This window comes from Gymnogyps californianus, chromosome 3, assembly GCF_018139145.2.
Source record: "Gymnogyps californianus isolate 813 chromosome 3, ASM1813914v2, whole genome shotgun sequence".
Taxonomy (NCBI): Eukaryota; Metazoa; Chordata; class Aves; order Accipitriformes; family Cathartidae; genus Gymnogyps; species Gymnogyps californianus.
Window position 1 is genome coordinate 61,210,293 of NC_059473.1, and position 25,891 is coordinate 61,236,183.

General features: G+C 39.7%; 1 protein-coding gene across 1 annotated transcript in view; it reads right to left on the reverse strand.

The window, feature by feature from the left end:
• The window catches only part of ADGRG6 (adhesion G protein-coupled receptor G6), a 115,424-nt gene extending 89,831 nt beyond the window's left edge, over positions 1 to 25,593 (reverse strand). The window contains 2 exon segments of the mRNA XM_050894553.1: positions 19,425 to 19,525; positions 25,563 to 25,593. Coding sequence (XP_050750510.1) covers positions 19,425 to 19,525; positions 25,563 to 25,564 — 103 coding nt within the window. The 5' untranslated portion in view covers positions 25,565 to 25,593.
• Between the last annotated feature and the right edge of the window lie 298 nt (positions 25,594 to 25,891).

The window sequence follows — 25,891 nt, forward strand, 5'->3', positions numbered from 1 at the left end:
CACAAGTGCTACCTCTGAGGCTGACCCTACCGACAAAACAAATGCAAAATGATAACAGAGACAAAAATATGAATACTGTAGCCTAAAACAGCTGATCATACCAACTTTCCAAACAGGACAAATCAACAAAAATAAACACCACCATGCTTACATTCAAATCTTCTCAGTAGAGTAAGAATGATCTTATTTTGCCTGTCTGTGGAGAAAGGGCTGTGATGAAGCAGCTCCAGCACAGTATAGGGGACAGAGTGGGTTAAGCGATACAGGTGTGATGAAGAGTTGTCACGAGAGGTCTGGAAAGCCAACCTTGCAACACCTACTGCTTTTATCAGTATGAGGTGTCACTGCTGCTGCTTGCAGAGGTGATCCCACCTCCTCCAGCACAAGCCACACATTCACATCCCTTCCTTAATGGCAGCAAGGCCACCTTGGGCTGTATGTAGCTGGACTACAGCTGCTCTTGCCTATAGCAGACTTCTGCTCAAAGCAACTCTCTGCTCTGCCTGAAGCTGGTCCTCCTCCCAGGACTGTGTCTCCAAGACTAACCAAAGGCCAGTTTCATTTCAAAAGCCAAAGCAGGAGCTATAATGTGAAATCACCTCATTCTGGTTGTAATCCGTGACTCTTAGCACAGGTGCAATGTGAAACATGTATTATTTCATGGCAAATGACAGTGACAATAAGGAAACAGTAGTTCCAGTGTAAAAATTTCTTAACCTCAGGAAGTCAAAGTGATGGTAAACATTGTAGATGACCAAGATACTGTGGAAAACAGTTATACTAGAAATGTATTGCAATAATCAGAAGTACATGATTTTCCTCCTTTTTGGCACTTAAAGGGGGAAAATATAACTTTAGAACAGAAATGTGGAAAAAACATTCTAGACAAGATACTAGGCAGGTATAGAGAGACATACTTCTACTGACTTCTTGCCCGTGAGACTACCCTTGCACACCAGTAACGTCATTAATTTTAAAAGAATTCTAAGAAGTTCTAGCTATGAATCATGCCCACTATCTTTATATATATCTATTATTTTGTAAAGTGGAATGTATGAAAAGCTACTGTTCCAGTTGTAATGCTGATAGCCCAAAAAGAATTTAAAAGCCTACTAGTTCAAATACATTAAATAATTTGGGTATTCTTGTTCACACTATTTTGTCTTATACTTAATCTGTTTTAAACCAATTTTGTTATTCCCTGCAAATGCAAACCTTGCTATTTCATTTACAAGTTACAAGCCTTCCTGTTCTGAGAAAACAATTACTTTCCAGGAAGTAATAGTATCAGAAGTTTTTCAGCATTTGGGTTTACTAAAAAACCCAAAACTAGCACAACAGTGTTATCTTCCACTTCGAAACGACTTCTGCATGGTCTTTCAAACAGAAAGATATAAAAACCTCTGATCTCTGAACTAGCTGATCTCTGAACTGCCTATCAATAAGAAATGATCTATTCTATTTATGTGACCTTGTCTGAGTCGATACGAGGATATGCAGAAGTGCTCTGCCCTTTTAGGGAGAGGTAGGACTGTTAGTCCCTTGACTACCAGATCTCCACTGTGCAGACTCTCTCAGTTCCTTCTGCATTTTAGTTTATTCCCGTCTCTTCTGCATTTCAGAAGAAAGCAGAAATTCATGCTTTCTTTTTCCAATGATGGTTCTTTTCTCCCCTTCACAGTCTGAGGGAGCATTATATGAAAAACAGACATTTGATTCCTTCCTCAAGATGGTCAAACTGTGGTCTAGCTATTCACTGCAACTGAAAAGGTTCTTCTGCTAACGTTCACAGTTGTGAGCTGCAAGAGTGGCTCTAGGACAAAATTATAATGAGGAACTACCACTCAAGTGAGCTGCTCAAACCTTTCATTACATTTTAATAAAGTACTAGAAGTACTGCTCAGTCCTTTCCACTGCTTGTCAACATGATCAGACACATCCTATTATTTTCAAGCCCGTTTCTGCAAGATGCAGTCTTAGTCTAGAGCACTGGAACAGCAGTGTAATTACAAGTCATACATCCTGAAGATTTGCTAGTAACGTTAACACCTATAAAGGTTGCCAGTAACTGGCAGTCAGGTAAAACTGGTTTACTCCAATTTTATTTTTCTCACTGAGCAGACCAGTGCCTTGGCTACCACAAGGGATCTGTGGTATAAGAAATGCTAGAATTAGTGGACACCTGATAAATAAAATCTATTTGGGAGAGTCAACATCACTTCTGGAAAGTGACGCTTTGTCTTACAAACCTCTGAGTTTTCTGCAGGGTTCAGTCATGCTATGTGGGTAAATGTGACCCAGTTGACATAGTTCACTTGGATATCCAGAAAGTTTCTGGCAAAGACTTTTGCCAAAGGCTTTAAAGGAAACTAAGCAGCCATTACATAATAAGGAAGGTTCTGGCATGGATAAATAACTGGTTAAGAGGTAGGGCGTAGGAGCAAATGTGAAGCTGTAAAAAGGCAAGAAAGACACCAGCAGAGTTCCACAGGGGTCTTTGCTGGGATCCATGTTACTTAACATATCCAGAAAGTATCTGGAAAAGCATTAGAAGAGTACAGACAAAGTTTGCTGAATACAGAAAGCTACTCCAGATAGTAGATACCTTGAAGACAAACTGTAAAGAACTGAAAAATTAGTCTAAGACAGAGTGACTAGGCAATAAAATGACAAAATTCAATGTAGATTAAGTGTGACAGTGCCCTGAGTGCACTAAAAGCCCTTAATTGGCTTTCAGTTCTTGCTGGACATATGCTGTCGGTGTATCTGTCTCTGGCCTTGTCTCTGGCTGCTCCTGACCCAACTCCCTGGATGGACCCTGGACCTGGTTCATTGCCTCACCCTGTCTGCTAACCTGGCTCAGACATGGTGGGACTGCACCCAGTCAGTGAGGGCCCTGTCTGCGCTGGGATTGCCCCGGCTCCCGGCTCCTCCCCCATCATGGGCCACCCAGCTCCTGCTGCTCCCAGCTAGCTGACAGGCAAGGGCACGTGTGGGTGTCCCAGCCTGGGCTTAAATGAAGCCCTTGAGCCACAGGATGCCTGGGTGGGGGTCCTGGGTAGGGATGGTCAGGGCAAGCAAGGGAGTAGTCAAGTACTCTTCAAGCTGGGAAAGAGATGATGTAATGGAGGTCTGACAAAAGGTCTGTGGGCGACAGGGAAAAGGGAGAGAGGGAGAGAGGGAGTATCTGCTCACTGTCTTCACTTGGTGGCCCCTTGTTATACAAGCCAGGTTCAAAGTAAGGAGAACAAGGTGGTTCTTCATGCAGCGGGAAGTGGACACGTGGCATTCCCTGCCTGAGGACAAGTGTGGATGTGTGAGTTCAAAGGAAGAGTGGGCACCTAGTTGGCAGAAATCCATTGCAGACTACTGAACAGGCAAGCCACACCAGCCTCAGTGAGATTTTCATTCCCAAAATAGAAACAGTTGAAGACCGGGAGAGTTTTGAGGGGAAGCATCATGTATGTAGGCCTTGTTTTAACTCTTCTATGCCAGGTGCCCATCTATGAACACTGGGCTGCTTGGACCCCTGGCTTAAATCAGTAACAGACCTACTTCTGTTCCAAGGGCAGATGGGCATCAGGACCTTGTCCATGGTTACAGGAAAACTAAATTATTTGATGACTTGTAATCTGAAAACTGCCACAGTTATTAAACATTTTTTAATTTCTGGAAGACTCATTTGTCCTACCACTAGCTACATGTCTGGAGGGTAAGAAAAACAACCTTAGCTCTAAAGGAAATCCTTTTTCAAGTCTGATGTCTTAAGGATTATAATCCTTGTTCTTTTTGAGGATGTTGGCACCAAAGGTGCTAAGGAAGCAGGGGGATGCTTGGCACTGCATGCCAGTTGCAGTCTTTCATCTAGCAGATGATCTTCACATCAAAGGTATCCTACCCTTGCCTAAATATATTTATTTACTTACTTATTTTATTTATTGCTGAAGAAGTAGCCATCTTTCCACAAAGCTCTGGGCACCTTGCCATTACTTCAGATACACAGAAAGATTTTATGTGTTTCAGAGAACACCACTTCCTAGCAAAATGCAGCCTTCATTCAAACCTCAGTCCACACAGGACCTACTCATCCAGACTCCAACATTCCCCAAGTGCTCCTCTAGAAACTAACACTGCAGAAGTAGAAGCCTTAACATCTCTTCTCTAGATAGATATTTTCTTGCCTCTCTTTTGCTAAGTGTAACATTGAATCCTCTGTTCCGAATGCAAAGTATTTTGTTTCTTTTTCCAACAGGATGACACAAATCAATCATCAATAAATTAAGAATTACAGTGTCTTAAAAAAAAAAAAACAACAAAACCCACAAAAAAACCCCAAAACCAAACCCCCCATGCACAGTATAGCTCTGGAAAGAATATTGGAGAAGATGGAGAAAAGGATATATTTCAATTGAAGGTGAAAAAAAAATATCCTACAAGTGATAGTAGCATGTGGGAAGTACAACAACAGAATACCTCTCTCTTCCTTTTTTCTTTTTCTTTATGAAATACTATGTTCTGGTATTACATAGGTCATATAGAACCAGGTTACTATTGTTCTAACTGCTGGGTCACTGAAAGGCCACAATAAATAATTAAATTAAAAGGAAAGTTATTCTACTCCTAAGCAAGTTGCTTCACAGTGAAGTGGCTTGATTACTCCAATCACTGTCAATCTCAGCTTCCTTAAACTGTCTCAAAAATATGCTGGAGAACATCCTGATTAAGTGAGAATGAATGAAACAAGAAAAATAAGTAAGTAACATTTTGTTAACAAGACGTTCTGCTCTGCATATGGGTTAAATTAAAATTCTAAGTAAGCATCTCTAGCACTAATTGTATCTTTATCTGCATACACACACACATACCCCAACATTATAAACACCTCCCAGAAACATGCAAACACCATTAGGACTGCACAATCAAGGACTACTGAAGTTAGGAAATGCCAGAGTTAACCTTCCTTTGGCCTTTGTGCATAGATAATTGAAAAAAAATTTCAATTACATAATCACACACTACTGTTTTTACAGGACCTCATTCAGTGCACAGGAAGGACAAATCCCATGAAATAAGCAACTTTTCAGTATCCTGCTTTACCTCCGTTCTTCGATGTGTGACCCTCAGCCTTGCGGCAATTCCAGTCCTCCCCTGAGACAGAATCACCGATTTCCTCGTGAGCTCTCCTGTGGTGTTCATTAGCATAACATCTGAACGTTTCTCCAACAGTTATTAATTAAAACCTTACAATATGACTGTGAGGGAAGAAGTATTCTTAAATTCAATTTATAGAAGGGTAGTTGGGGAATATCAAGATCGGAAGAATCCTCTGACGTTAGGTGTCTAATTTCAAACACACAAGACCTAACTTATTCATGATTTGCAGCATCATACAGAGGTTAATATAGTCAAACACAGTTCCTATTCACTTAAACTGCAATTATAGATGCAAATCACTCTATAGATTTAAATTAGGCACAGAAAATGAGACACATTAAAGACAGCCATGAAATTAATTTGCTCAGCCACCCCTAGCAGACAAGAGTCAGAGACAGTGTTCAGTTTTCTAGCACAGCCTTCAGCCACCCTAGCCATAAGATCTTCTTGTAATCCAATGCCTTGTTTAGTGTACATATTCTACCTCTGGCCACACATTAAGCAAAGGCCTTAAAAACCATGTTTGTTTTCAGCCTCATAGCACGTCTGCTCTGTACAAAGCTGGAGGCCAATGACAAAAAGCAGGTGACTTTGTAATTAAAACCTGCATCACGGTGGATATGAAAATGGAAAATTCCATAGGCAACCTGAATTCTTCAATTCTGTTATTTCCAAATTATTGAATTGCCAGTTTTCCAGCCTTAGTATTTTCTTTATAATATTTTCTTCCTAAAGCTTTCTTCTGTTATTTTAAATAAGTCAAACTTTGAAAACCACCATTGTGTGACCATCAAAGGAAACCTACCCCACTGGTTTATGCCTTTATTTCCACCACACAGGTCTCTGACATTTCAACCAAAGTAGCAAGTGCTGATTCTGGATTATCATGCTCTGTTTCAGTTCACCAGCTGAATCCCCATCTTTTCCTTACCTCCACATAAGACAGGAAATGCTTACAAAGTAAAAAAACCGTAAATATCTTACTCTCTGTCAGAATTGGTAGGAATGAAGGGTTGTGTTCCTTTAAAGCAGTACCAGACAAGTAAGAGATTTAATAACATGTGAAATTTCAGAAATAAATGTACTGTGTCATAATTAGAAAAGATAAATTGCAGTGAAATGGCAATATCCATATGTAATTGGGAGCCTGGATATTCACTTAAACCTCTCATATTGCTGCTGATAAAAAGGTGCTCACAACGAAAAATATTATTCATTCAAGTCTCATCCATATGTATTTTTCCATGACCAAAGCAGCCCATACTCAAGGACATAATTTACTTAAAGTGTGGACAAAGGCTCTGTGCTATTGGGCTAGACTTATAAATCTGTCAGCACTCACAGACAGTACAGGAGATCCACATGCACAATCCAAATATACACAGTAATGTGTTTCTGTATGGATATTTGTCCTTAAACTGTTGCAACAGTTTAGCTCAACATTTTCCTGTATTAAAGCTTAAGTTGCATCATAAACATGTAATGTTTTATAGACATTTTTATCCATCATTTTAATCACATAAAATTTATATTAATTGTATTCTTAAAGTAGTGCCAAAGAACAAGTCAAGTAACTTTATTTATGGCAGTACACAAGCACAGGGTAATGGCCGATCCTACATCCAGACGATATCTCCCCAGTGAGATATGATGATGCTAACTAGTATTAGTTTACTGATGAAAGATCATGCTACACGGAGAAAAATAATAAAATACCACCATTACTACTATTTAACATTTATATTATAACTTTAAGGGGACAACCCTCATGGAGTTGCATTATAACTTTAAAAACATAGCAGGCGAATTGTTAATGTTACTGAAAACTCTGTATGTGTAATATACACCATAACCCCAAGAAAGGTCCATATGGGAACATATTCACTAGATCAGTGTTTAGACTGGGCATACTGGTCTTCAGTGTTTTTCATAATTGTTGACAAATTGCTAAGTATAGCCCAACAATGGTATCTAATGGTGCAGATTATCTCCTTGCATTTCAGGTAACTGGTTCTTGAATTTATAGACTACTTTGGCCATACAAAGTCTACTTGCATAGCATTTGATTAACATGATATTTGTTACTGTCAGTATTTGTATACATACTTCTAAGTTTACACTCCAACACCATAAGTTTTATGAAGAATGATATAAAAGGACTAATGGGGACTGTTTATGAGAACTATTGTGAGGGCCAATATAAAAAAACTGAACAACAAACACGATGACAATTAAATTACAACAAACTATGAAGAACAAATTGCAAGTACCACAGAAGAGCTTCTCGGCAAGAAAAAAAAAATACTTCCTTTAATTTTCACCAACTGCTATTAAGTAATTTATGTTTGTGACTCATAACGTTCATGTTTTGATGACCAGATTCTAGTTTAAGACCTTTTTTTGTTTTTAAAATACGCAAGATTATTTTCCATTCTGCTGTCATTGTATCATTCCTCACAATGAATTCTGCAAAGGAAAGCTAATAGAAATCTAATGTGAAATACTATGAATTGCTAAAAGACCAGATTCTACTTTTTTTTTTTTTTTTTTGGTAGTTTGGCTTGATTCCTGCTAATAGATGTTTCTTCAGATTCTCACATATTTCCAGTGAATAAACACAGTAGCTGATTAAGATAAGCATTGCAGACGTCACCCTAAAGATAAAAACTCTGGCCAGGCTGAGCTGTCCTCTCACTAGAAATACACACACTACAGTAAAATATGAGGAAAGCTCAAAAAATCTTTCATGCCACTGTCCTGGTTTCAGCTGGGACAGAGTTAATTTTCTTTGTAGTAGCTGGTACAGTGCTGTGTTTTGGATTTTGTATGAGAATAATGTTGATAACACGCTGATGTCTTAGCTATTGCTAAGTAGTGCTTATCCTAAGTTAAGGATTTTCCAGTTTCCCATGCTCTGCCAGCAAGCAGGTGTGCAAGAAGCTGGGAGGGAGCATAGCCGGGGCAGCTGACCTGAACTAGCCAAGGGGATATTCCATACCATAGAACGTCATACTCAGTATATAAACAGGGGGGAGCTGGCCGGGAGGGGCGGATCACTGCTCAGGCATCGGTCAGTGGGTGGTGAGCAACTGCATTGTGCATCACTGGTTTTTTCCTTCCCCCTCCCCCTTCTTTTTTTGTTATATTCCTTTCCATTACTATTATTCTTAGTTAGTATTATCTATTATTTTACTTTAGAATTAAACTGTCCTTATCTCAACCCACAAGTCTTACTTTTTTTCCCCCAATCCTCCTCCCCATCCCATTGCGGGGGGGCAGGGGGGGGGGGAAGGAGGGGTGAGTGGCTGCGTGGTGCTTAGTTGCTGGCTGGTGTCAAACCACAACAGCCACTATAATCAAAAGCAATCCATTTAAACAGGAAAAAGAAAGCTTTCCTCTGTGTGTTAGGATTAAAAACCAGGCAGATGATGGATGGATGGGTAGGTAGAAACAAGAGTGGATGTCTGGATTCTTATGATATTTTAACTGGCTCTGCCAGTTACTGAACAATCCCCAACGGGATGCAGTAAACCTAGCTGAAAAGAGGGTGATACAGCAAAAATGCTGTCTTCTCCTCGGCTCAGGTTTTGGGAGTGCTGAGAATGCTCATTTCCCACTGAATCTCTGGGAATTGGGAGTGCTCCGAACCCCTGCAAATGGTACCGTGTCCTGCATAAAGCATGAACAGTGCTGGAAGAAAAAGTCTTTCAGTATCAGTCCTTCCAGGAGAGTTTGTGCATGTGAGTTTTTTGCTGCAGCTCAAGTCAATTCTTAAGTACCAAGTCAGGATTCACATGACACGGGGATTACACAGACAAAAAGCAGAATACAAAACCCTCTTCCATTTCAAGCGTTACTGGGTGAGATCACAGTAATCTGCAGACAAAAACCACAAGTTACAACATATAATCACTGCCAAGTGTACACAGCAACTCTTCTTTCGTTCTTTAAGCCTTTTTCCTTTCTGAGCACTGACCAGCAATGCTGCAGCACCATGCAAGTTAAATCTTTTACAGGCATGGGGCAGAACTTTGGCTTCCTCTGACACAGCAACATTGTTTGGTCAAGCCATCAACTTCCAAATAGTTTCTGTTTGGACATTTGGGGGGTGATTTTCCAAAGTGCTCAACAGTGATGCATCTCGCCTCTTATTCAAGGGAGCAGTAAAACTTGCACTGACTTTGGTGAGACCAAATAAAATCAATGTTATGCAATCCAGTTAAAATGGAGGAACCACTAGACTATATATAGCTGAACATTTACTGAAGAGTTTCCTATATCTTATTCCAAAAGCTGTGCAAAACTATTTCAAGGTTAAAGCAGATCTGTCTCAGTTTCACCATTCCTAAGCATAAAAAAGCAAATAGCATGCTTGCCATGAATTAATTTTATTATTTTTTAAATCATGTTATTAGTAAGAGTTATTTTTCTTTACTTTCTTGGAAAAATATCTTTTTATTTAAGAAAATTAATTCTTTTTAGAAATAGGAAAATATGGTGAAATTTTTAAATTAACATTGTGATTTTCTCCTTCAAATTCAGAATATTTGTTACATTAGAAAACTGATTAAGATGATAAAGCAAGATAAATGTTTTGAAAACAATAGCTTTAAAAACTGGACTCTTCTCAGTTACATTTCTGGCATCTGATACATTCCATTGCTATGATGTGCTATTGAGAAAAGATTTATGCAGCCAAGCACAAGAAAATAGGCAATTTTTTTCCTAAGATCTTGAGTTCAGCCATTGATTATATAATTAAATTGCCAATCACTCAATTCTGATATGCTATAAACAATATAGAACAACTTCAGATACTTTTGTTGAGGGTAGTAGTCAAAGGAGTCAGTAACTACAGGAGTTGCCTAAAAGAGAATACTTGTATTGTGCACATCAACACTGCTGACAATGGGGGGAAGAAAATCACACAAAACTAGAGACAACTGACTAAGCCAGATATATATTATTTGCAGGTAACTTCTATGTTACTAGTGTTTGGCAAGGGATTTAGAGACCACTCATTTGGTATTACCCTCATGTGAAAAATATGCGCAGATTTTATTAGAGGGAGGGAGTGTATATAGAGAGAGATGTTTGCCTTTTTAATCCTCAGTACTGTCTGGTGATTGCCATGTGCCACCAGAGAGAGAAATTTATTATTATACCAAAGCTACTTCTACCATTTTGGCTTTCACTGAGACCCTTCTGAGAACGCGGAAGGGTTAAATGCAATTCATTCCTAATGCAGTGAAATAATCACTTAACAGAAGAGTAATTCCCCATACACAGAGACAGAGAGAGGGAAGGCCCAACTGGTGGTATTGTTCCTATACAATGTCTTCGCCAGTTCCAGTGGCAAAATTTTAGCAGAAGCATACCCAATTCAAAATAAGATCAAAATACCAGACATCATGGAAACAATATACTGCCAAAATCTGACAGGTCAAAGAAAAAACTCTACATTTTATAAACTAGTTACATAATAAACTGTAACCAGAGCAGCTGGTCCACACAGCACATTTGATGTATCAGGCTTACACATGGAAGGGAGGGGGGCTCATTGTTTTTAGAGTTACACTTCCTTTAAATATTTTTATCAGTCAAACAATATTTTGTTTTCTAAACACTCCACAACTTCTAACTCATGTATGAATGATGGCTCTGTTCAACACCAGCATTTCACCCTTTTATTTTTGTATATATACTACAGATATGATTTCTTGAAATATAACAATTCTCTAAACCAAAGTTAAAATCCAAGACTAGTTGAACACAATTTGGGTGATTTGTTATTCAAAATATTGGATAGGTGGACACCCATTCCCAGCATGAAATCTCTTAGTTATTTTAGATTTCAGTACAAAAGACACAATATCGCTGTTCCTTTGTGTATGTTTAATGACGCAGCAGGCAAGGCGATTTCAACATTCCCTGTATACTTCCAGTTTCTGTAAAGTGCAGTATGATATACGACTAACACACTTTGGAATTGAAAATATTTAGACACAGAATTAGAAGAAAAAACAGTAACAGATTTAAAATTTAAACCTGCTTATAAGCCTTTCCTGTAAATTCAAGACAATGAGAAAAAAACAAAACAAAACACACTTCCCCTCACTCCTCACACCACAAAACAAAAATCACTGAGGACTGGGACTTGTTACAAATGCCTCTGTGATAACTTCAACCATGAGGTCTTTTTCTCCACCTAAAAAGCAAGTTCTGATAAAAAAATGACTTCAGCTTCATAGTATGGATTTGTCACTGCACAGCTCTTAATGAGAAGAGCTGTGAGAAGCCAGAGCATGCATCTGAACAAAACAAACTCTGTTCAAGATAGGGAGTTGAAGTTTTCTGTCTGACACCCATTAAGAAGCATATTCATGAGGGGAAAAAGCTGGAATTGGAAAAACTCTGATTGCATTGTATCCTTTCAAAAATTAGGTTAGCTGTGTGACGATCCTGTGTTCTGCAAGAGCTAACTCTTGCAGATATTTATCCCTGAGAAAAGCAGTTGTTTTACAATGTACTGAAGACAGCTGGACTACTTTGGGGATATCCAGAAAAAAAGTGGCTTCAAGAACAGGAACTAACCTTCTGTCACTCTTTAAAAGAGCAAAATATTTTCCAACACACACTTTTTCAGTCTACAAGAACTTTCAAAAAAATACGTTCCCTGAAAATATGCCATGCTGACACTTCTATAGAATATTAAGTATCTTACATCTTAATTGATATAGCTGTAGTTTTGGAGTATTAAACAATCTGAGTTACCACCGTGGTGGCCTCTCTTGTCAAAAGTGACTATTTGCTATGCTGGAATTTGGACAAACCAGTAAATAATGGAAAAGATGTTCAGAAATTACCAAAGGGAAAATTCAGAGAATGTGAATTGGTGAGCACGTTTGGGGGCTGAAATCTTGAGGACAATTAGCAAAATTGTTTCCAGCTAACAAATTGAAAACAGTCAACATACTGCTCAAGCTGCTCTTGTCCCAGACAATAGGGTAAAAACAACAACATGAAAGATGAGAAAAAAGGAGTACAAGTTCATAGTGGTACCAAAAAATTATGACTGGAGTTGGGTTTAGAGTGGAAAGTGGCTTGATTCTTCAAGAGAAGGCAAATAAAATGAATTAGTGTGAATGATACCTGGAGGTCAGACTACATAAGCAGAACTCTTAACTATGAATTATGCACTTAATTCTTCTGTTCTGCAGCAAGAGTTAGAGCTTAGTCTGTCATTTACAGGAACTGAGCAGACCAGCGAGCACTGAATCCAGACAAAACAAGAGGTGTTTCTGGAAGCCCTGCCTTCCCTTGATATGAGTGCCTATATAATCATATTTAGGGCAGGAAAAGTAGTTTTGGTTCAATGTATCACAGTAAGGGATGTACTTCTCTGATGTAACTTATGATTATTACCCTAATATTTTAGTTAACTCTGTAGAAAATGTTTACAGTCTGTAGCTGAAATACTTCATTTTCCTCTCATGGGAGAGAGATTTTCCTCTTCCATGAGGAGAGGAAGAAATTCTGAAACAGTACAGGTGAATTATTTAATCAGAGGTATTTCTATACACAATCTTAACAAGGAATGTAATCTTCCGAGTGGGCCTTCTTATTTCTTAGTACCTTACTAAATCATAGCTAAAATTCCTTCACTTCATTTTTTTCAAATTCTTGTAAGATAAAAGTCATATATGTTTTTCTTCATTTTAGTATTGTCCATACATAATACATGGGTTAAGGATATCTATCTCAGACATCTCTGTGCTGTGGTTGTAATAAAAACGCAAATTTTAACATTTCAATTATCAGACAGTGATAACTGAGGCCTTAATCTAGTGAACGTTACATGTTACAACTTATGCAAGTCACTTAAGCAATCCCATTAAGTAAGCAAATCCAATATTCTAGCACAACAATCATGGACATAACAATATGCATCCAAAATCTGCAAGATCAGGCTTTCTTATTAATTGAGAAGTGCTGACTTTACAATGGTAATCACTCACTTCTAAAAGGTCCACTGGTATATGAAATCAACCATTTTAATTACTCTGTATTAATTGTAATACATACTAAAATGCATGTCACATGATTGCTAGACTTATATGTAAGGAACTTTTATCTGGAAAACTGTTCTATTCCTAGTTAAGACCTTCACTTCATGATGCAACATTTCTCACATTGCTAATCCACAAGAGAAAAAAGTGACATTCGCAAAGACTTCAGTCTTTTAATGAGACAGAAACTCATTTTGTTCTAAAATGTTCATTCACTTTATTGAAAGCAACTGACAAATACCATAAAGAATGAATTTCTTTACATAACCTCTATCAGAGGCATCCTTTTGTAAGGCACAGTCCAGTTGGCCACAAGTCATTTCGGGGCTATTGTTGGATATACCACTGAGCTAGATACTTTTATTGTCTGTTGTCACAGACAATATTGACAAACTGCCAAATTGTCATTTGGTTATGCTTTTATGAGGCAAAAATAAATTATAAGTAGTTTCTAAAATCTACAGTTCATAAAGATAGGACCCCCAGTGAAAGGTATATTCTTTCTTTAAAGGTATATTCTTTAGAGAAAGGTACATTATTTAGCCTATCTTCTAATAAAGGAGTGCAGAGACCCTGTAAGATGAGGTCCTAGTCAGCTTTGAATTTCTGTGATGTTTCACGATATTCCATTTGGGTTTGGCTACATGTGCATATCAGAGGAAGGGAAAAAAAATCACTATGCTTTTAAGGCAATATTGTTATGGTTAATGCAATGAGGTCCAAACACTTTAGAGAAAAGAATTGTCAGCACCATCAAAAAATTATAGCTAAAAATGTAAACAGAGGTAATGAGAGGCAGCTTCCTGTCAAATTCATTCCAACAGTGATTTACTTTTACATTAACAAACTGTCAGCTAAGGGAAATACAAGAAAGCCAACTAGTAACTTTTTCTCTGCAAGATTTACATGAACAGAAATTCTAAACGCATGCCTCAAGCCAGCAGAAATTTAGATATTAAACAGAACATAAAGGATTGCTTTTGATTTGTTTTGCTTAAGCTACGTTAAAATATAAAAGAAGACTGACAGAGAAAGGGGAAAGAATAAAAATACTTTGGAGCTATTCATTAAATACCCAGATTCCTTCTGACTAATCTCTCAATGACACATGATGTATGTATGCCTGTGCATGGAAAGAGATTGCCAGACTGAATGCTTTTTTCAAACTTTTTAGGTTTTCTGAGTTTTTCCATAATTTTCAGAAACGTGCATTTCCACGCCTGAGTCAGGGACAGCACTCTCAAGTCACGTTTACTCTGCTCAGCAATATATGCACACCCGTTCCCACCCCAGGGATGCCACGGGAGAAGTTTCACAAAGCGCCAGTAATAATATTATAAAATCATCCCCCGCCTCCCTGCCGTACGCCAGGATTGTGCTGACTGACTGGGTTAATGTCTCGGCACTTTGGTTCTTGCTGTGCACATGGTAAGAGAAAGGAAGATAAGGGAATGTGCTGACAACCATTTCATCATTCGCTCGGTGACAGATCTTTGGCCCTTGTCTGGGGTAGGCAGTTTCAGATCTGTGGTGAAAAAACACGCTTCCTGACTTGGGCCGTTCCAGATAAAACCCAATCCATTTTCACAGATGGCAATGTGACTAAGTCTTGCTGCTAGCGCTGGTGGCATGAGCAATACTTCCCACCATACTCCCTTCCCATCTCTTATTAGGCTCCTGAGCCCGCAGGGTCAGTCTGAAACTCTCCCATAAACAAGGGAGGACTTTAATCCCTCCTTTATCTACACAGGCCCAATTAAGGAGCATGAGAGACAGAGTTGATCCTATGTTGGAAACCATTATCAGCCATATGGGTGAAGGACATGCTTTCAGATTTATTCTTTTTTCTCACCTCTCTTTTTCTTGATGAATTAAAAACAGCACAAATTTTTGCTTTGAATCACCACTAAAAAAAAAAAAGAAATTACAATTTCAGGGACTGCAGTAGAATTGAAACTTACTCTTCGGTGAGCTCCTGGGGATTGATTAAAGCCCTTTGAGGACACGGAAACGTGACTACAGATACCAATGTACTTTACTGATGGAGGAACAAAAGGACAAATGCTCACTCTGGCATTAGGTACAGTCATAGTAATTCTGTGATAAGAGCAGTATGGGGCATAATGCAGAAATAGTGTAATAAGAATTGCAGATGTACTCATGGCTTTATTAAAATAAATATTTTCCACATCTTGAATAAAACTAAATATGGTTGCATGGTGGTCAAAATTTAAAACGCGTATTGACTCTTATGTAATTGTGTATCTGTTGATGACAGAAGAATGTAAAAACTCTTAGGAGGATGTTGCAATCTCCTCAAAATGTGCAAGTGTTCAAAACCCTGGAAGTCCAGTACTAACACTACGCTTGAAAACTAGATGGGAAAGTAATTATGCAAACTGGAATCTGCTTTTAAGGTCACCGAAAAAACTCCAGTTCTGCTCCTGGGTTACCATAGAGAGCACAGGCAAAATCAAGAGATAGTACAATATTGAAACGTTAGACATTTTGCTATGAGAGCAGAAAAGCCAAAAAGCAAGGGGAGACTAAACTGAACACTTTTTGTGAGGTCACACACACCTGAAGCAACCGATTTTTACTTTCCATACTGAACTGCTGCTTCCTTACGTCAGATAAAAAATGAGGCCTTTGCAACAGGACAAACACCAATACAATTTTGTAGGCACAGCAAAAGCACTGTCATATTCTGAGAAGTGAAATTTCCAATGGATCTCCTCATTTCCCAGAATTTGAACCAAAATAGATTCTACAGAGCACAGATTACGGAAGCACTATAGAAATTAGGGAAGTTTGGAAATCTTCTAATGTACTTCTCAGCCCCAAGGAAAGAGGACTATAGATTTAAACCATTTCTGGCAAATATTACTATACATTCCCAAGGACTGAGATTCCCCAGTCTTCCTTGGCAATCTATTCCACTGCTATCTACACCTTTCAATGAGATCTCCTCCCCTCATTCGTCTTGCTGTAATTTAAACCCATTCTTTTTGCCCTTTCAACTGCCCAGAAAGATCAGTCTATCCCTTCCTGCTGCAGCTATCTCTCTAAATATTCTCAGTTCTTAAGCATTCGCCCTTTTGCGTACTCTAGACCAAAAAATCTCAGTTCCTTCTGTCTGCCCTCATTAGTTATGTTTTGCAGAACTCTGTTCACTCTTTTTGTTCTCTTCTGGGCTCTCTGAAACCAAAGAAACATACATACAAATGAAGAGTTAGGAATGTCTGAATCTCAGATGAAAGCAGATTTAACTAATTCTGTTTAAAACACCACCATTCTAACATCTCAGCTTCTATACAGTCCTTTCACTGGAAGACAGGCAAGCTGTTTACAAGGGAGGCAAGACTTACACTCATCCTTATAGGCAGGGAAACTGAGGCACAGCTAAATGACTCAGTCAAGGCTATCAGGGGCATCTACCCCAGACAGGAATGGAAACCTGTCAAGTTGCTTACTGAGCTGCTCTAACTTCTCCCCATGTCACAACACGTGACCTGAAGCCAGTATGCAGAACAGTTACGGCTGCTGAGATTTTAACTAAAGTACATGTTATATTTTTATAATTTATTTTTTATTTTTATAATTTCTTTCTGTCTGTTTTAAGTGTCAGAGTCCATCTGTTGATTCCTCTGAGGTATCAGACCTATATTTTGGGATTACTTTCCACTGCTGCACCTGCTTGTCAGTACGTTACTGATCAATTTGTGGCTAAACATTCTTTTCACAGACCATCCTGCTCCTGTTCTAAGTTTTCCGCTGTGTAATCCTTCTCCTAAGCTTTGTTTCTGAAAGCAGGCCAAGTCCTGTAGTTCTTCTCAAGTTAAACTACAAAATTATTACTTTTGCATTTTTTCCATGTCATAGCATAACTGATACTTTTATCCTTATGAATAGCCCCTTAAATAATCCAGAAAACCTGTACCTGATGATCTTAATCTCTCGCTTGTATGTAACCTCCTCTGGGCAAAGCCTGATAAACCCCAATAGCTTTCTGAGCTTACAGTTCACTAGTGAAGCTGGATGAATGTCAGGTTTTATGATATTTCTACTGTAACTTCAGTAAAGCTTAAGCTGCCAGAGAGATTATGGATACCATATGAATCCACAGCCAAAGTGACGAATCCCTTTTAAGAACACAAAATAAAAAATGCAGGAGCAGCAGTGTTTCCCACCTTGTCTGCCTTGCTCTATTAAAAAGAACAGATGAAAAGACTCCATTTTGCAGTGTAACCTATGCTTTTACATCAGCATAAAAAGAAACATGAACCCTGAGGGTCTACAGGCAAGTACTGCCAAATGACAGGTTGCTGTAAAGGTAAATGTCCCATTTTCATTTCAGTCAAGTATTAACAGCAGACTATCTATGATCTCTTTCACTGTCGAACAGCAAACATTTGTCTATTGAACCTGGCTGTTTCCAGTGTGCCTTATTTATCTACTCATCATTCAGGCAGACAGGGAAAGGTCTTTTCCATTTATTGACAGTTTTGAAGATTTCAAATCTTTTCCAGTCAAAGCAAGAAAGAAAAAGCCCCCAGGGGCACACACTTGAGATGTAAAAGACTCAGGTTCAGGTCTCTGCTCTAATTTCCATCAGAGACCTGGTTCTGAGTCTCCTACATGCCAAACCAGTGCCTGAGAAAAGAGCACAGACAGTAACTATAACAGAGGAGACCAAAATAGCTAGAACACTTTGGCTGGTTTTACCAATCCAATGGCACCAACCACTTTATTGCTGAAGCAGTTAGCCAGGGGCATACATGATTTTGTAGAAGTGTATCTTGGAGTTTGGCATAGGGCTTTTGACCCATCTACTCGTTCAGTACCAGCATAGGTGGCAGTGGTATGCCGCGACTAGCTGAATGCACAGGTGAGCTTGTAGTCGGCTTTCTCTCTCCTCACAGCATACTGGCTAGGACCTTCTGGCTCATGGGACTCACTCTTGCTGTGTCACGTGCACTTTCAATAACTAAACTAGAAAAGACTAATGGTCTTCGGGTCTTAATGTTCTAGTCACCAGATAACAGCCCACAGCCGCCATAAATTAGAGCAGTTTTTGCTGATGTACTTTATGCTGAGGATGGCAACTGCATGGCCCAGGATCCCATATGGCCCAGGAACACAGGGAGACAAAGGCCATCAGCCAGAGCCACAGGTTAGAGTCCGGTCCTAAGTACATTTCTGGTTACACAATTCAATGGAAATGGAAAACACCTATTAAAGTGACATGAAGCTGGAAACTGCTACTGCATTGTTTTTTTCTCTAAATAAAAAGTGCAGGTTTAAAAAAAAAAAAACCACAAACAAAACAAACTGCACTTTTTATTTAGAGAAAAAACAACATCAAAGAAACTAGAAACTCTTTCTATATATAAACTCATCCTTTTTCCAATGGCAAGTCTGCAACAGCAAAACTACCCATCTGATATGGAATTAGCTGAGCACTACAAGCTGCTCCAAAATTTTCATATGCTCCAGAATAAACTCCAGAGTTTTTTTTCCAGTAAAGCAGCTGGAGCTCCTAAAATATTTTGCACTCTAGTGGTTAGGAAAAGACATTTAGTAAATGAAATCGCTCATTCATATGTTTAAAGAAAACAAGTCAGAATGTGTTACATTACTCTGTACTCAAGCATCACTACAGACCAAGATGATGTTAAGTTTAAACTGATTGTTCTTTACAGTATATGATTCTTACGTACATATAGCTTGCTGAGGAATGTTTCTATTATTTGAATCATAAAAGCATTTAAAAGTAATAAGCACACTACAGCTATTTTATAGCTTTGAACTACAGTGAAGGGTTACTGGCGCTAACAGTACTGTGGAAAATGGAAGAACTACGTGATTACTCGCAGTATTCCAACAACCAGAAGAAATTCAAAAGGGTGGTAGGTATTAACAAGGTAAAAGCAAAGGAAGGGCAAAATGAAAGAATTCAAAGAACAAAGTCAAAGAAAAAAAAAATTAATAACAGCAAACTGATAAAAAACAACAAAAAGAAAATTCAGCATTAGCAGAAAATACCCAACCTATCAAATCACAACTAATAATTATAACACATCACTTTCATCAAAATGTTATATTGTACATAATTCAGTCATATGTAAGCATAATCCTTCGTCATCAAAACTTTGGCCTCTAGACCATTTATTTAAGTGAGAAGATAATTTGCTGACTTACCTGCTTGCTGTATGCATATAATATATGTGGTAAACAAGCAGAGACAGTGCTGCAGTTTCCATTTCCAGTGATAGCACCACATTGCACTTACATGAGACATCCTGTGGGAAAAAAAAAGCGAGCAAGAATTCAGGGAGCTTTACAACAAGCCAAGAAAATGAGAAAATACTGTTGTTAATCAAACTAGTAACTAGCAGTAAATAAAGTAGCACTTGAAAATTATGGATGGGCCCTAGTGTCGCTTAAACAGAGACAGAAGTCTCTACGCTTGCTAAAAAGGGACAGAAATGATGTTGTCTGGGTCTTAGCAGACAACAAAGCAGAAGACCGGTCAGCACTGGGCTTCTAAGCAGATAGGTGTGGGTGGTATTTCAGTAAAAGAAACAAGCAGCCCACATGGTTACAGTCTGAAAGAGTTAACGTGTAGGGTTTTTTTGGAGATTGCAAAGTTTTACTTTACCTATTTACATAATTTACATACACAAATACATTTATGCTGTTTAAATATATATATATAATATATACATATTTGTTATTAACTACATAAAGATAGTAGGTGAGAATTTGCCTCTGCCCTTAACCAGCCTTTCCATATTTTTCAGTGCTAATATTTTGATAGCTACAACACTTTCTGCTGACAACTTTAATGAAAATCCTGAAACTCTCCTTGCCAAAATCTAGGGGCTCACCTGTGCTGCCAGTGAAGTCAGGGACATCTTTATTATTTAATAAAACAAATGCCATTATATAAAAATAGTTATCTGTTACAGCTTGAAGTTAAAGTTTCCTTTGCCTTGAAGCATACAGGACATTTAATGGCTAAACCAAAATGTTTCCTCCATAGGGGGCAGAAGAGGAAGCAAGAAAGACTTAGTAAATTTGGTGAGACTCTTAACCATGTATCCAAAATGAATGGTGCTCCATTACATTCCTGTCTCATTTTATTCAACAAGTTAGCAACAAGCAAAAGCAAGCAACAAGTAATGAAACACAACACGCATTATTTTGACCAACTCCTCCCGTCCTATTTGGCAATGGTAACTGGCTTTTGTTCAGTAACACATTATCTACTTATACTGGGAGCAAATCTCTAACAGAATCCCTAAAATATTTCACAAGTCTATTCCCAGCAACCATATGTGAAGAAGAACCACAAATGAACAATCATGAAGAAACACCAATGAAGACAAATGTCTTCCAGGTTAGTGCATATTAAATACAGAAAAAAGAAAGATATTTGGAATGGCCACCAGTATGATTTATCGGGACAGAAATGTGAAGGAGATAAGTGAAAGAAAGTACAGAGTTCACACTCAGTGGCAAGAAAAATTAATTTTCTTAAACTTGGGAAAATAGTTCTTCCTTCTGCTCCACAGACATTGCTGTGAACCCGCCAGTGAAACCTGGGGGCAAACGTAAATCCTTTCCCAGTATCAGCTTCTGTTTCTTCCCAAAGTGGAGTTCTGTAATGTAGACAAGCCAAACTTAATGCAGCAAGATAAACTATTGTAAAGGAACAACTAATGTTTCAGTTTTAAAAGTAGTAGTTCATCAAACCACTCCTGTGGGCTAGATGCCAGTGGGCCCAGGTCAATGGCACTTCAACAGACGTCTGCAATCAGGTTTCCCTTCAGTGCAGTATTACATTGCACAAGTATCTGATTACAAAAGAAGTCCAGTTCTTTATGGGTAGTTGTATCAAATTAGGAATTTGAAGCTGATTTATTTTTCTGAGATATTGTAAAGTCAAACTTAACAAGTGTTGAAGACAAGCACAGAAAACACTGGGCTCTGAAATACAAGAATCTCTTTGATGAAGCCAGACACACAAAATAACCAGATTATCAAACAATAGAATTATTGTCCTTCAACTTAATGACCCAAAAATCCCTATTAAAATCTCAGACAACAGAATGCTGAGGTTTGGGAACAGTTACTGTTCAATGTATATAATTCATAAATCCACAATACCCAATATCAATTTAGAAAATTTACTTTGAACAGAAGCCCTTTTAAGACATGGAAACAGTTATATGCACATGCAAACGCATACAGCATGCATATATACTCACAGAGTGGTGAAATGGAAATGTTGAGGATAACAGCATGACATATTAGAGATACAAAAGGATATTGCTGTTTCTACAGAAGAAAGAGTTTGCAGCTCCTGATGAGATACATGCCAGCCTGCTGCATAATCTACCAACGCAAACCTGTAGCAGTGGTTGCATTACTGTTTTTTGTTTACCTGTGCTTGCTCAAAACAAATCAACAAAGTTATCAGACTAGGAGACAGTCACAAATAATTATTTATTAATTCAGAAGAAATCTGTGTTGGTTTTCATTGTATTGATACATTTTTCTGTTTGTTAACAGCAATCACCACTTTTAATGTCTCCGTGAACTCAGCTGAAGTTTTTGCTCATTGAATAGCTGGAGAATCCAAGACACAACTTTTGAGACACTCAAGGAAAATAACATGACAAGTTTCTGCTGCCCAGGTCTGGAGTGAATCTACCCAGTCACATTGCCTTTGGTGCCTTTCTTAAAGAATCCGAGATTCCGCATTAGTATGAGAGAGCTATTTAATTTGGCCAATTTCTATTTGTTAATGTTTACTTGCATTGCGGTAATGCTTACAAGCCAGTACTCCACGGCTTTAGTTTACAGCCTGTTTCCTCATCCTCACTCTTGTAAAAAGCACAAGTCAAGAAAGATTTCAAGAACATGGATAATCAACAACAGAGCAGAGCATAAATAAGTGCAAACAACAACTAAGAAAGGAGCAACTATAAAGATTTTTCCCCAAAGAGGCTAGATAATTATACAACTGCTATTAAAAAAAATATACAATTCTCCACCAAAATAAATAAATACATAAAAAATAGCAAACCTGTCTCCTCCACTTACATTCTCTACCGCTGAAGGACAGAACAATTTTCTTTACACCACATCATCTCAGTTGACAAGAGGGAAAGGTTTATCAAACTCAAACAAGAATGACCACAGAAGACCAAAACACTCCACTAAATGCAGGCACCATGAGTCAGATCTGTTTCTTTTGGAGAGGACTTTTGAAGATTTGTTACAAAGCCTAACCTCTAGCTGAGTGCTATAAATGAGTGAGGAAATCAGTTATTTACATATTCTTGAGATCTTGCATAGACAAAAAGCCAAAATTCAGCAACCTGACTGCTCACAGCCTTCCACTGTGACATGCGTAACACCCCTGTTCACACAAGAAGTTGTCAGGGATGGAAGTCAGCTAACACATTGCCAACAAAAAGGGTTCTTCCATAACAAAATCCATCCCTGATATTTTTATAATGTGACATCCCAATTGGCAGACAATTACGAAAAGGAGCCAGAGCAACTGGTAAATACTTCCCAGGCATTAAAAAACCCCAACTTAGTTGCAGATATTATTCACCTGTTAATACCCACTATGTTTATATTTATTTTAAGGTTCATTTTCTTGATCATTAGTGTTAATTAACATCTAGAACTGAATCCAAACAGCATATGAATAATTCAACAGAAAAATTAGCAAACAGTTCTGGGCTAGTTTATAGCTTATCAAAGGATGATATGGTCCCCTGCTACAACAGCACTGACTTGCTGGCCCAAGGGACCCCTTCGGTCTTGTGTTTCTATTTTAAATAGTATTAAAAGGATGTGTTCTGTCATTTAATATTCATCAATAGCACAGAGAGCGGATATCAGCACAGCAATGTACTAAAACACACCAAGAGTTTAAGTAAGCAAAGCAGTCCATAACAAAGATCTCAGAACATACACAGATTATTTCAGTCTTTAACCCTGGGTACATTAAAATTGCTGAACGCTGTTCATAGTGGGTTTTCTTCTCTGTTTTGTTTCAATTTAAATGAAAAAGCCCTGTTCTGTCCCCAGCTAGTAACACGCTAGCAGCTCTGAACAAATCATTGTAGATTGTCAAACACAGAACCAAAACAACATTTTACCCAATATATTTGGGGACTATTAGGACACCTACGGTAGGAGTACATCCATTACAGTTGGATACAGTCTCACAACAGCAATCCCTCTTAACGCCTTCCCCCCCCGCAAAAAGTAGAAAAATTACAAAGTGACCTTCTATGGAGTCTGATAGAAGAACTACTAATTTTTCTATGGACTTGCATTATTCCATTGTAGACACTGTGTGACATGACCAGCTATGCACTCTAGCTACCAATTCAATACAGTCCAGTCCACAGCTACTTTCATTTCCTATAACATAGGGAAACAATGAGCTTATTCACAATTCATTCCAAAGAGCAAAATAGACATGTAATTTATCTAAACCATAAATGGATGGTAACTTGACATAGTTCAAGATTAAATTAGTAGGAGTCTTGCTACATCTAACTACTAAACCTTTTACTCTACATGCCAGCAGCCAGCTAACACATCATCACCTTTTAGGGAGTACACAGCTCTGCAAGAAAATATACACAAATTATGAATAATCATGGAGCGTTTCATTTGTATACTGTATGGTCTCAAAACATGCAATACATATTTGAATACACCATCTTCCTTGTTCAAAGCTTCAGCAAAGTTCCCTGGAGTAGGATGTGAATTCTGCCTCAGGCAGACTGACATGACTTGCTTTGGTCTTTGACATGTCTAAAACTATTAAGGAAAAATGTTGCTGACACTTTAAATTTAAAAGAAAGATAACATCAATTTCACAATTTTTTTCTCATATAGGTTATAAACAAAAAGATTTTAAGCTTAATGACTCTTAAGTGGAACTACAACAAGTGAAAGGTGATTACAACTCACAGTTTAGTTCCTGCAGGTTAACAGAGGAGTTGATTTTAATTTTGAAACCCTTTACAGTTTAAACTGTAGTACACGAATGTCTTGAAAGATTAATTACACAGTGCCACTTAAAACTTTCATTTTGTTACGCATTACTTGTTCCTAATTATTCTTACAGTCAACCTTGAAAACACCCTCACACTCATCGAAAGAGATGAAAAAAAACCGACACTGCCTTTTAATTTAAACAGTGCCAGCTGTATCAGATCTGCCTTAGTCCCTTGGTTTTCCTTTCAAAATGAACTTTTCCCGGTTGCAGGCAACTAATCTGCTGGCTGTTTGCAACTCTATGGCACTGCAACACTAGGTCTTTAGGAACCCCTTCTCATTTCTGCCTTAACTTCACTATGCACTGTTAGAAAACCCTACCCTATTCCCCTCGTACTGATTCCCTTAGGTCCAGCCACAGGTCCCCTCTCTCACCTGCCTGTGAACGCACCGGCGAAACGCCTAATCCCAAACCTTAGTACCTCGCCTTACCTTCGGTGAGAGCCCGTCAGTAAAGGCAAAGCATATCGGGGAAGGCGCCCAGAGGCCACAGCAGTGGCCCGCCCGAGGCCAGGCGGCGTGCGTACGGACGGGAGGGAGGGCGAGCCACCGACCCGCCCGCGGCGCCCCCGACCGCCCCTCGCCCCCCGACGGCGGCGGAGCCCCGCGCTGCCTCCCCTCCGCCGTGCGCTGCAGGGAGGAGCGGTGGGGCAGGGAAGGTTTTGGGGAGCCCGCCCGGCCCTCCCGCTCCCTTCTTCCCGACTTGTGCTGGCACCGCACCTGGAGGGCTGGGAACGGTGCCTGTGGTGGACGGGGCTCCTCGACGTGAGCGACCGCGGCCCCGAGCCCAGAGGCCGGGCCGGGCGTGTGCCGGGGCACCGGCGTTCACAGCGGGCAGCGGGCGGGGCCGAGGGTTTCGCTACTTGCCTTCAAGCACGGGGAAACTCACCGGAGCAGTCCTAAGGACGGGATTACAGTGCTCTGAGAAAGGCAGCGGCCGCCCGGGACCCTGCAGGGCAGCCGCCGGCGGACCCGGAGCCCGGACGGGGCAGAGCCCTGCCTGCCCTGCCCTCTGAGCTCCCGACGTGAAAGTCCCTCGTTTCCCCATTCCTTCAGCCCTACCTATCTGCACGGCTCAAACCTGACATTACTCATCACCTACTACGGGACGGGGGGGGAAGCCTGCCTATCTGGCCGGGGTTTCTTGCCCCACGAAGGAGTCCGCGGGGCTTATCCGCGCTCCCCGAGCGCCACGGGCACCAAGCCGCAGCCCTCGCCCCAGAGCCCGGAGAAGAGACTTACATGGTGACATTACGGGGCGGCTCTCCTCCAGGTCTCAGCAACCATCCTCCCCCGCTGCCGCTCGCTCTGCCTCTGACCCGCTCCCTCGCCGGCTCCTCGCAAAGGTCATCGCTGCTCGCCCACCTCTCTTCCACGCCCGCCCCCGCACACGCCGCCCGCGGCGGCCGGGACCGCGCCTGATCCGCTCCTCCTCCGCCGCGATGCCAACCCGCCCCCCCCCCCCGCCGGGACCTTCCTCTCTCGGCACAAGTCGGGGAAACTTCGGTGCCGAGGGAAGCCGCCCCCGCGGAGGGCAGGGGCCGCCCCGCCCGCCGATCTCCGCGCCCGCC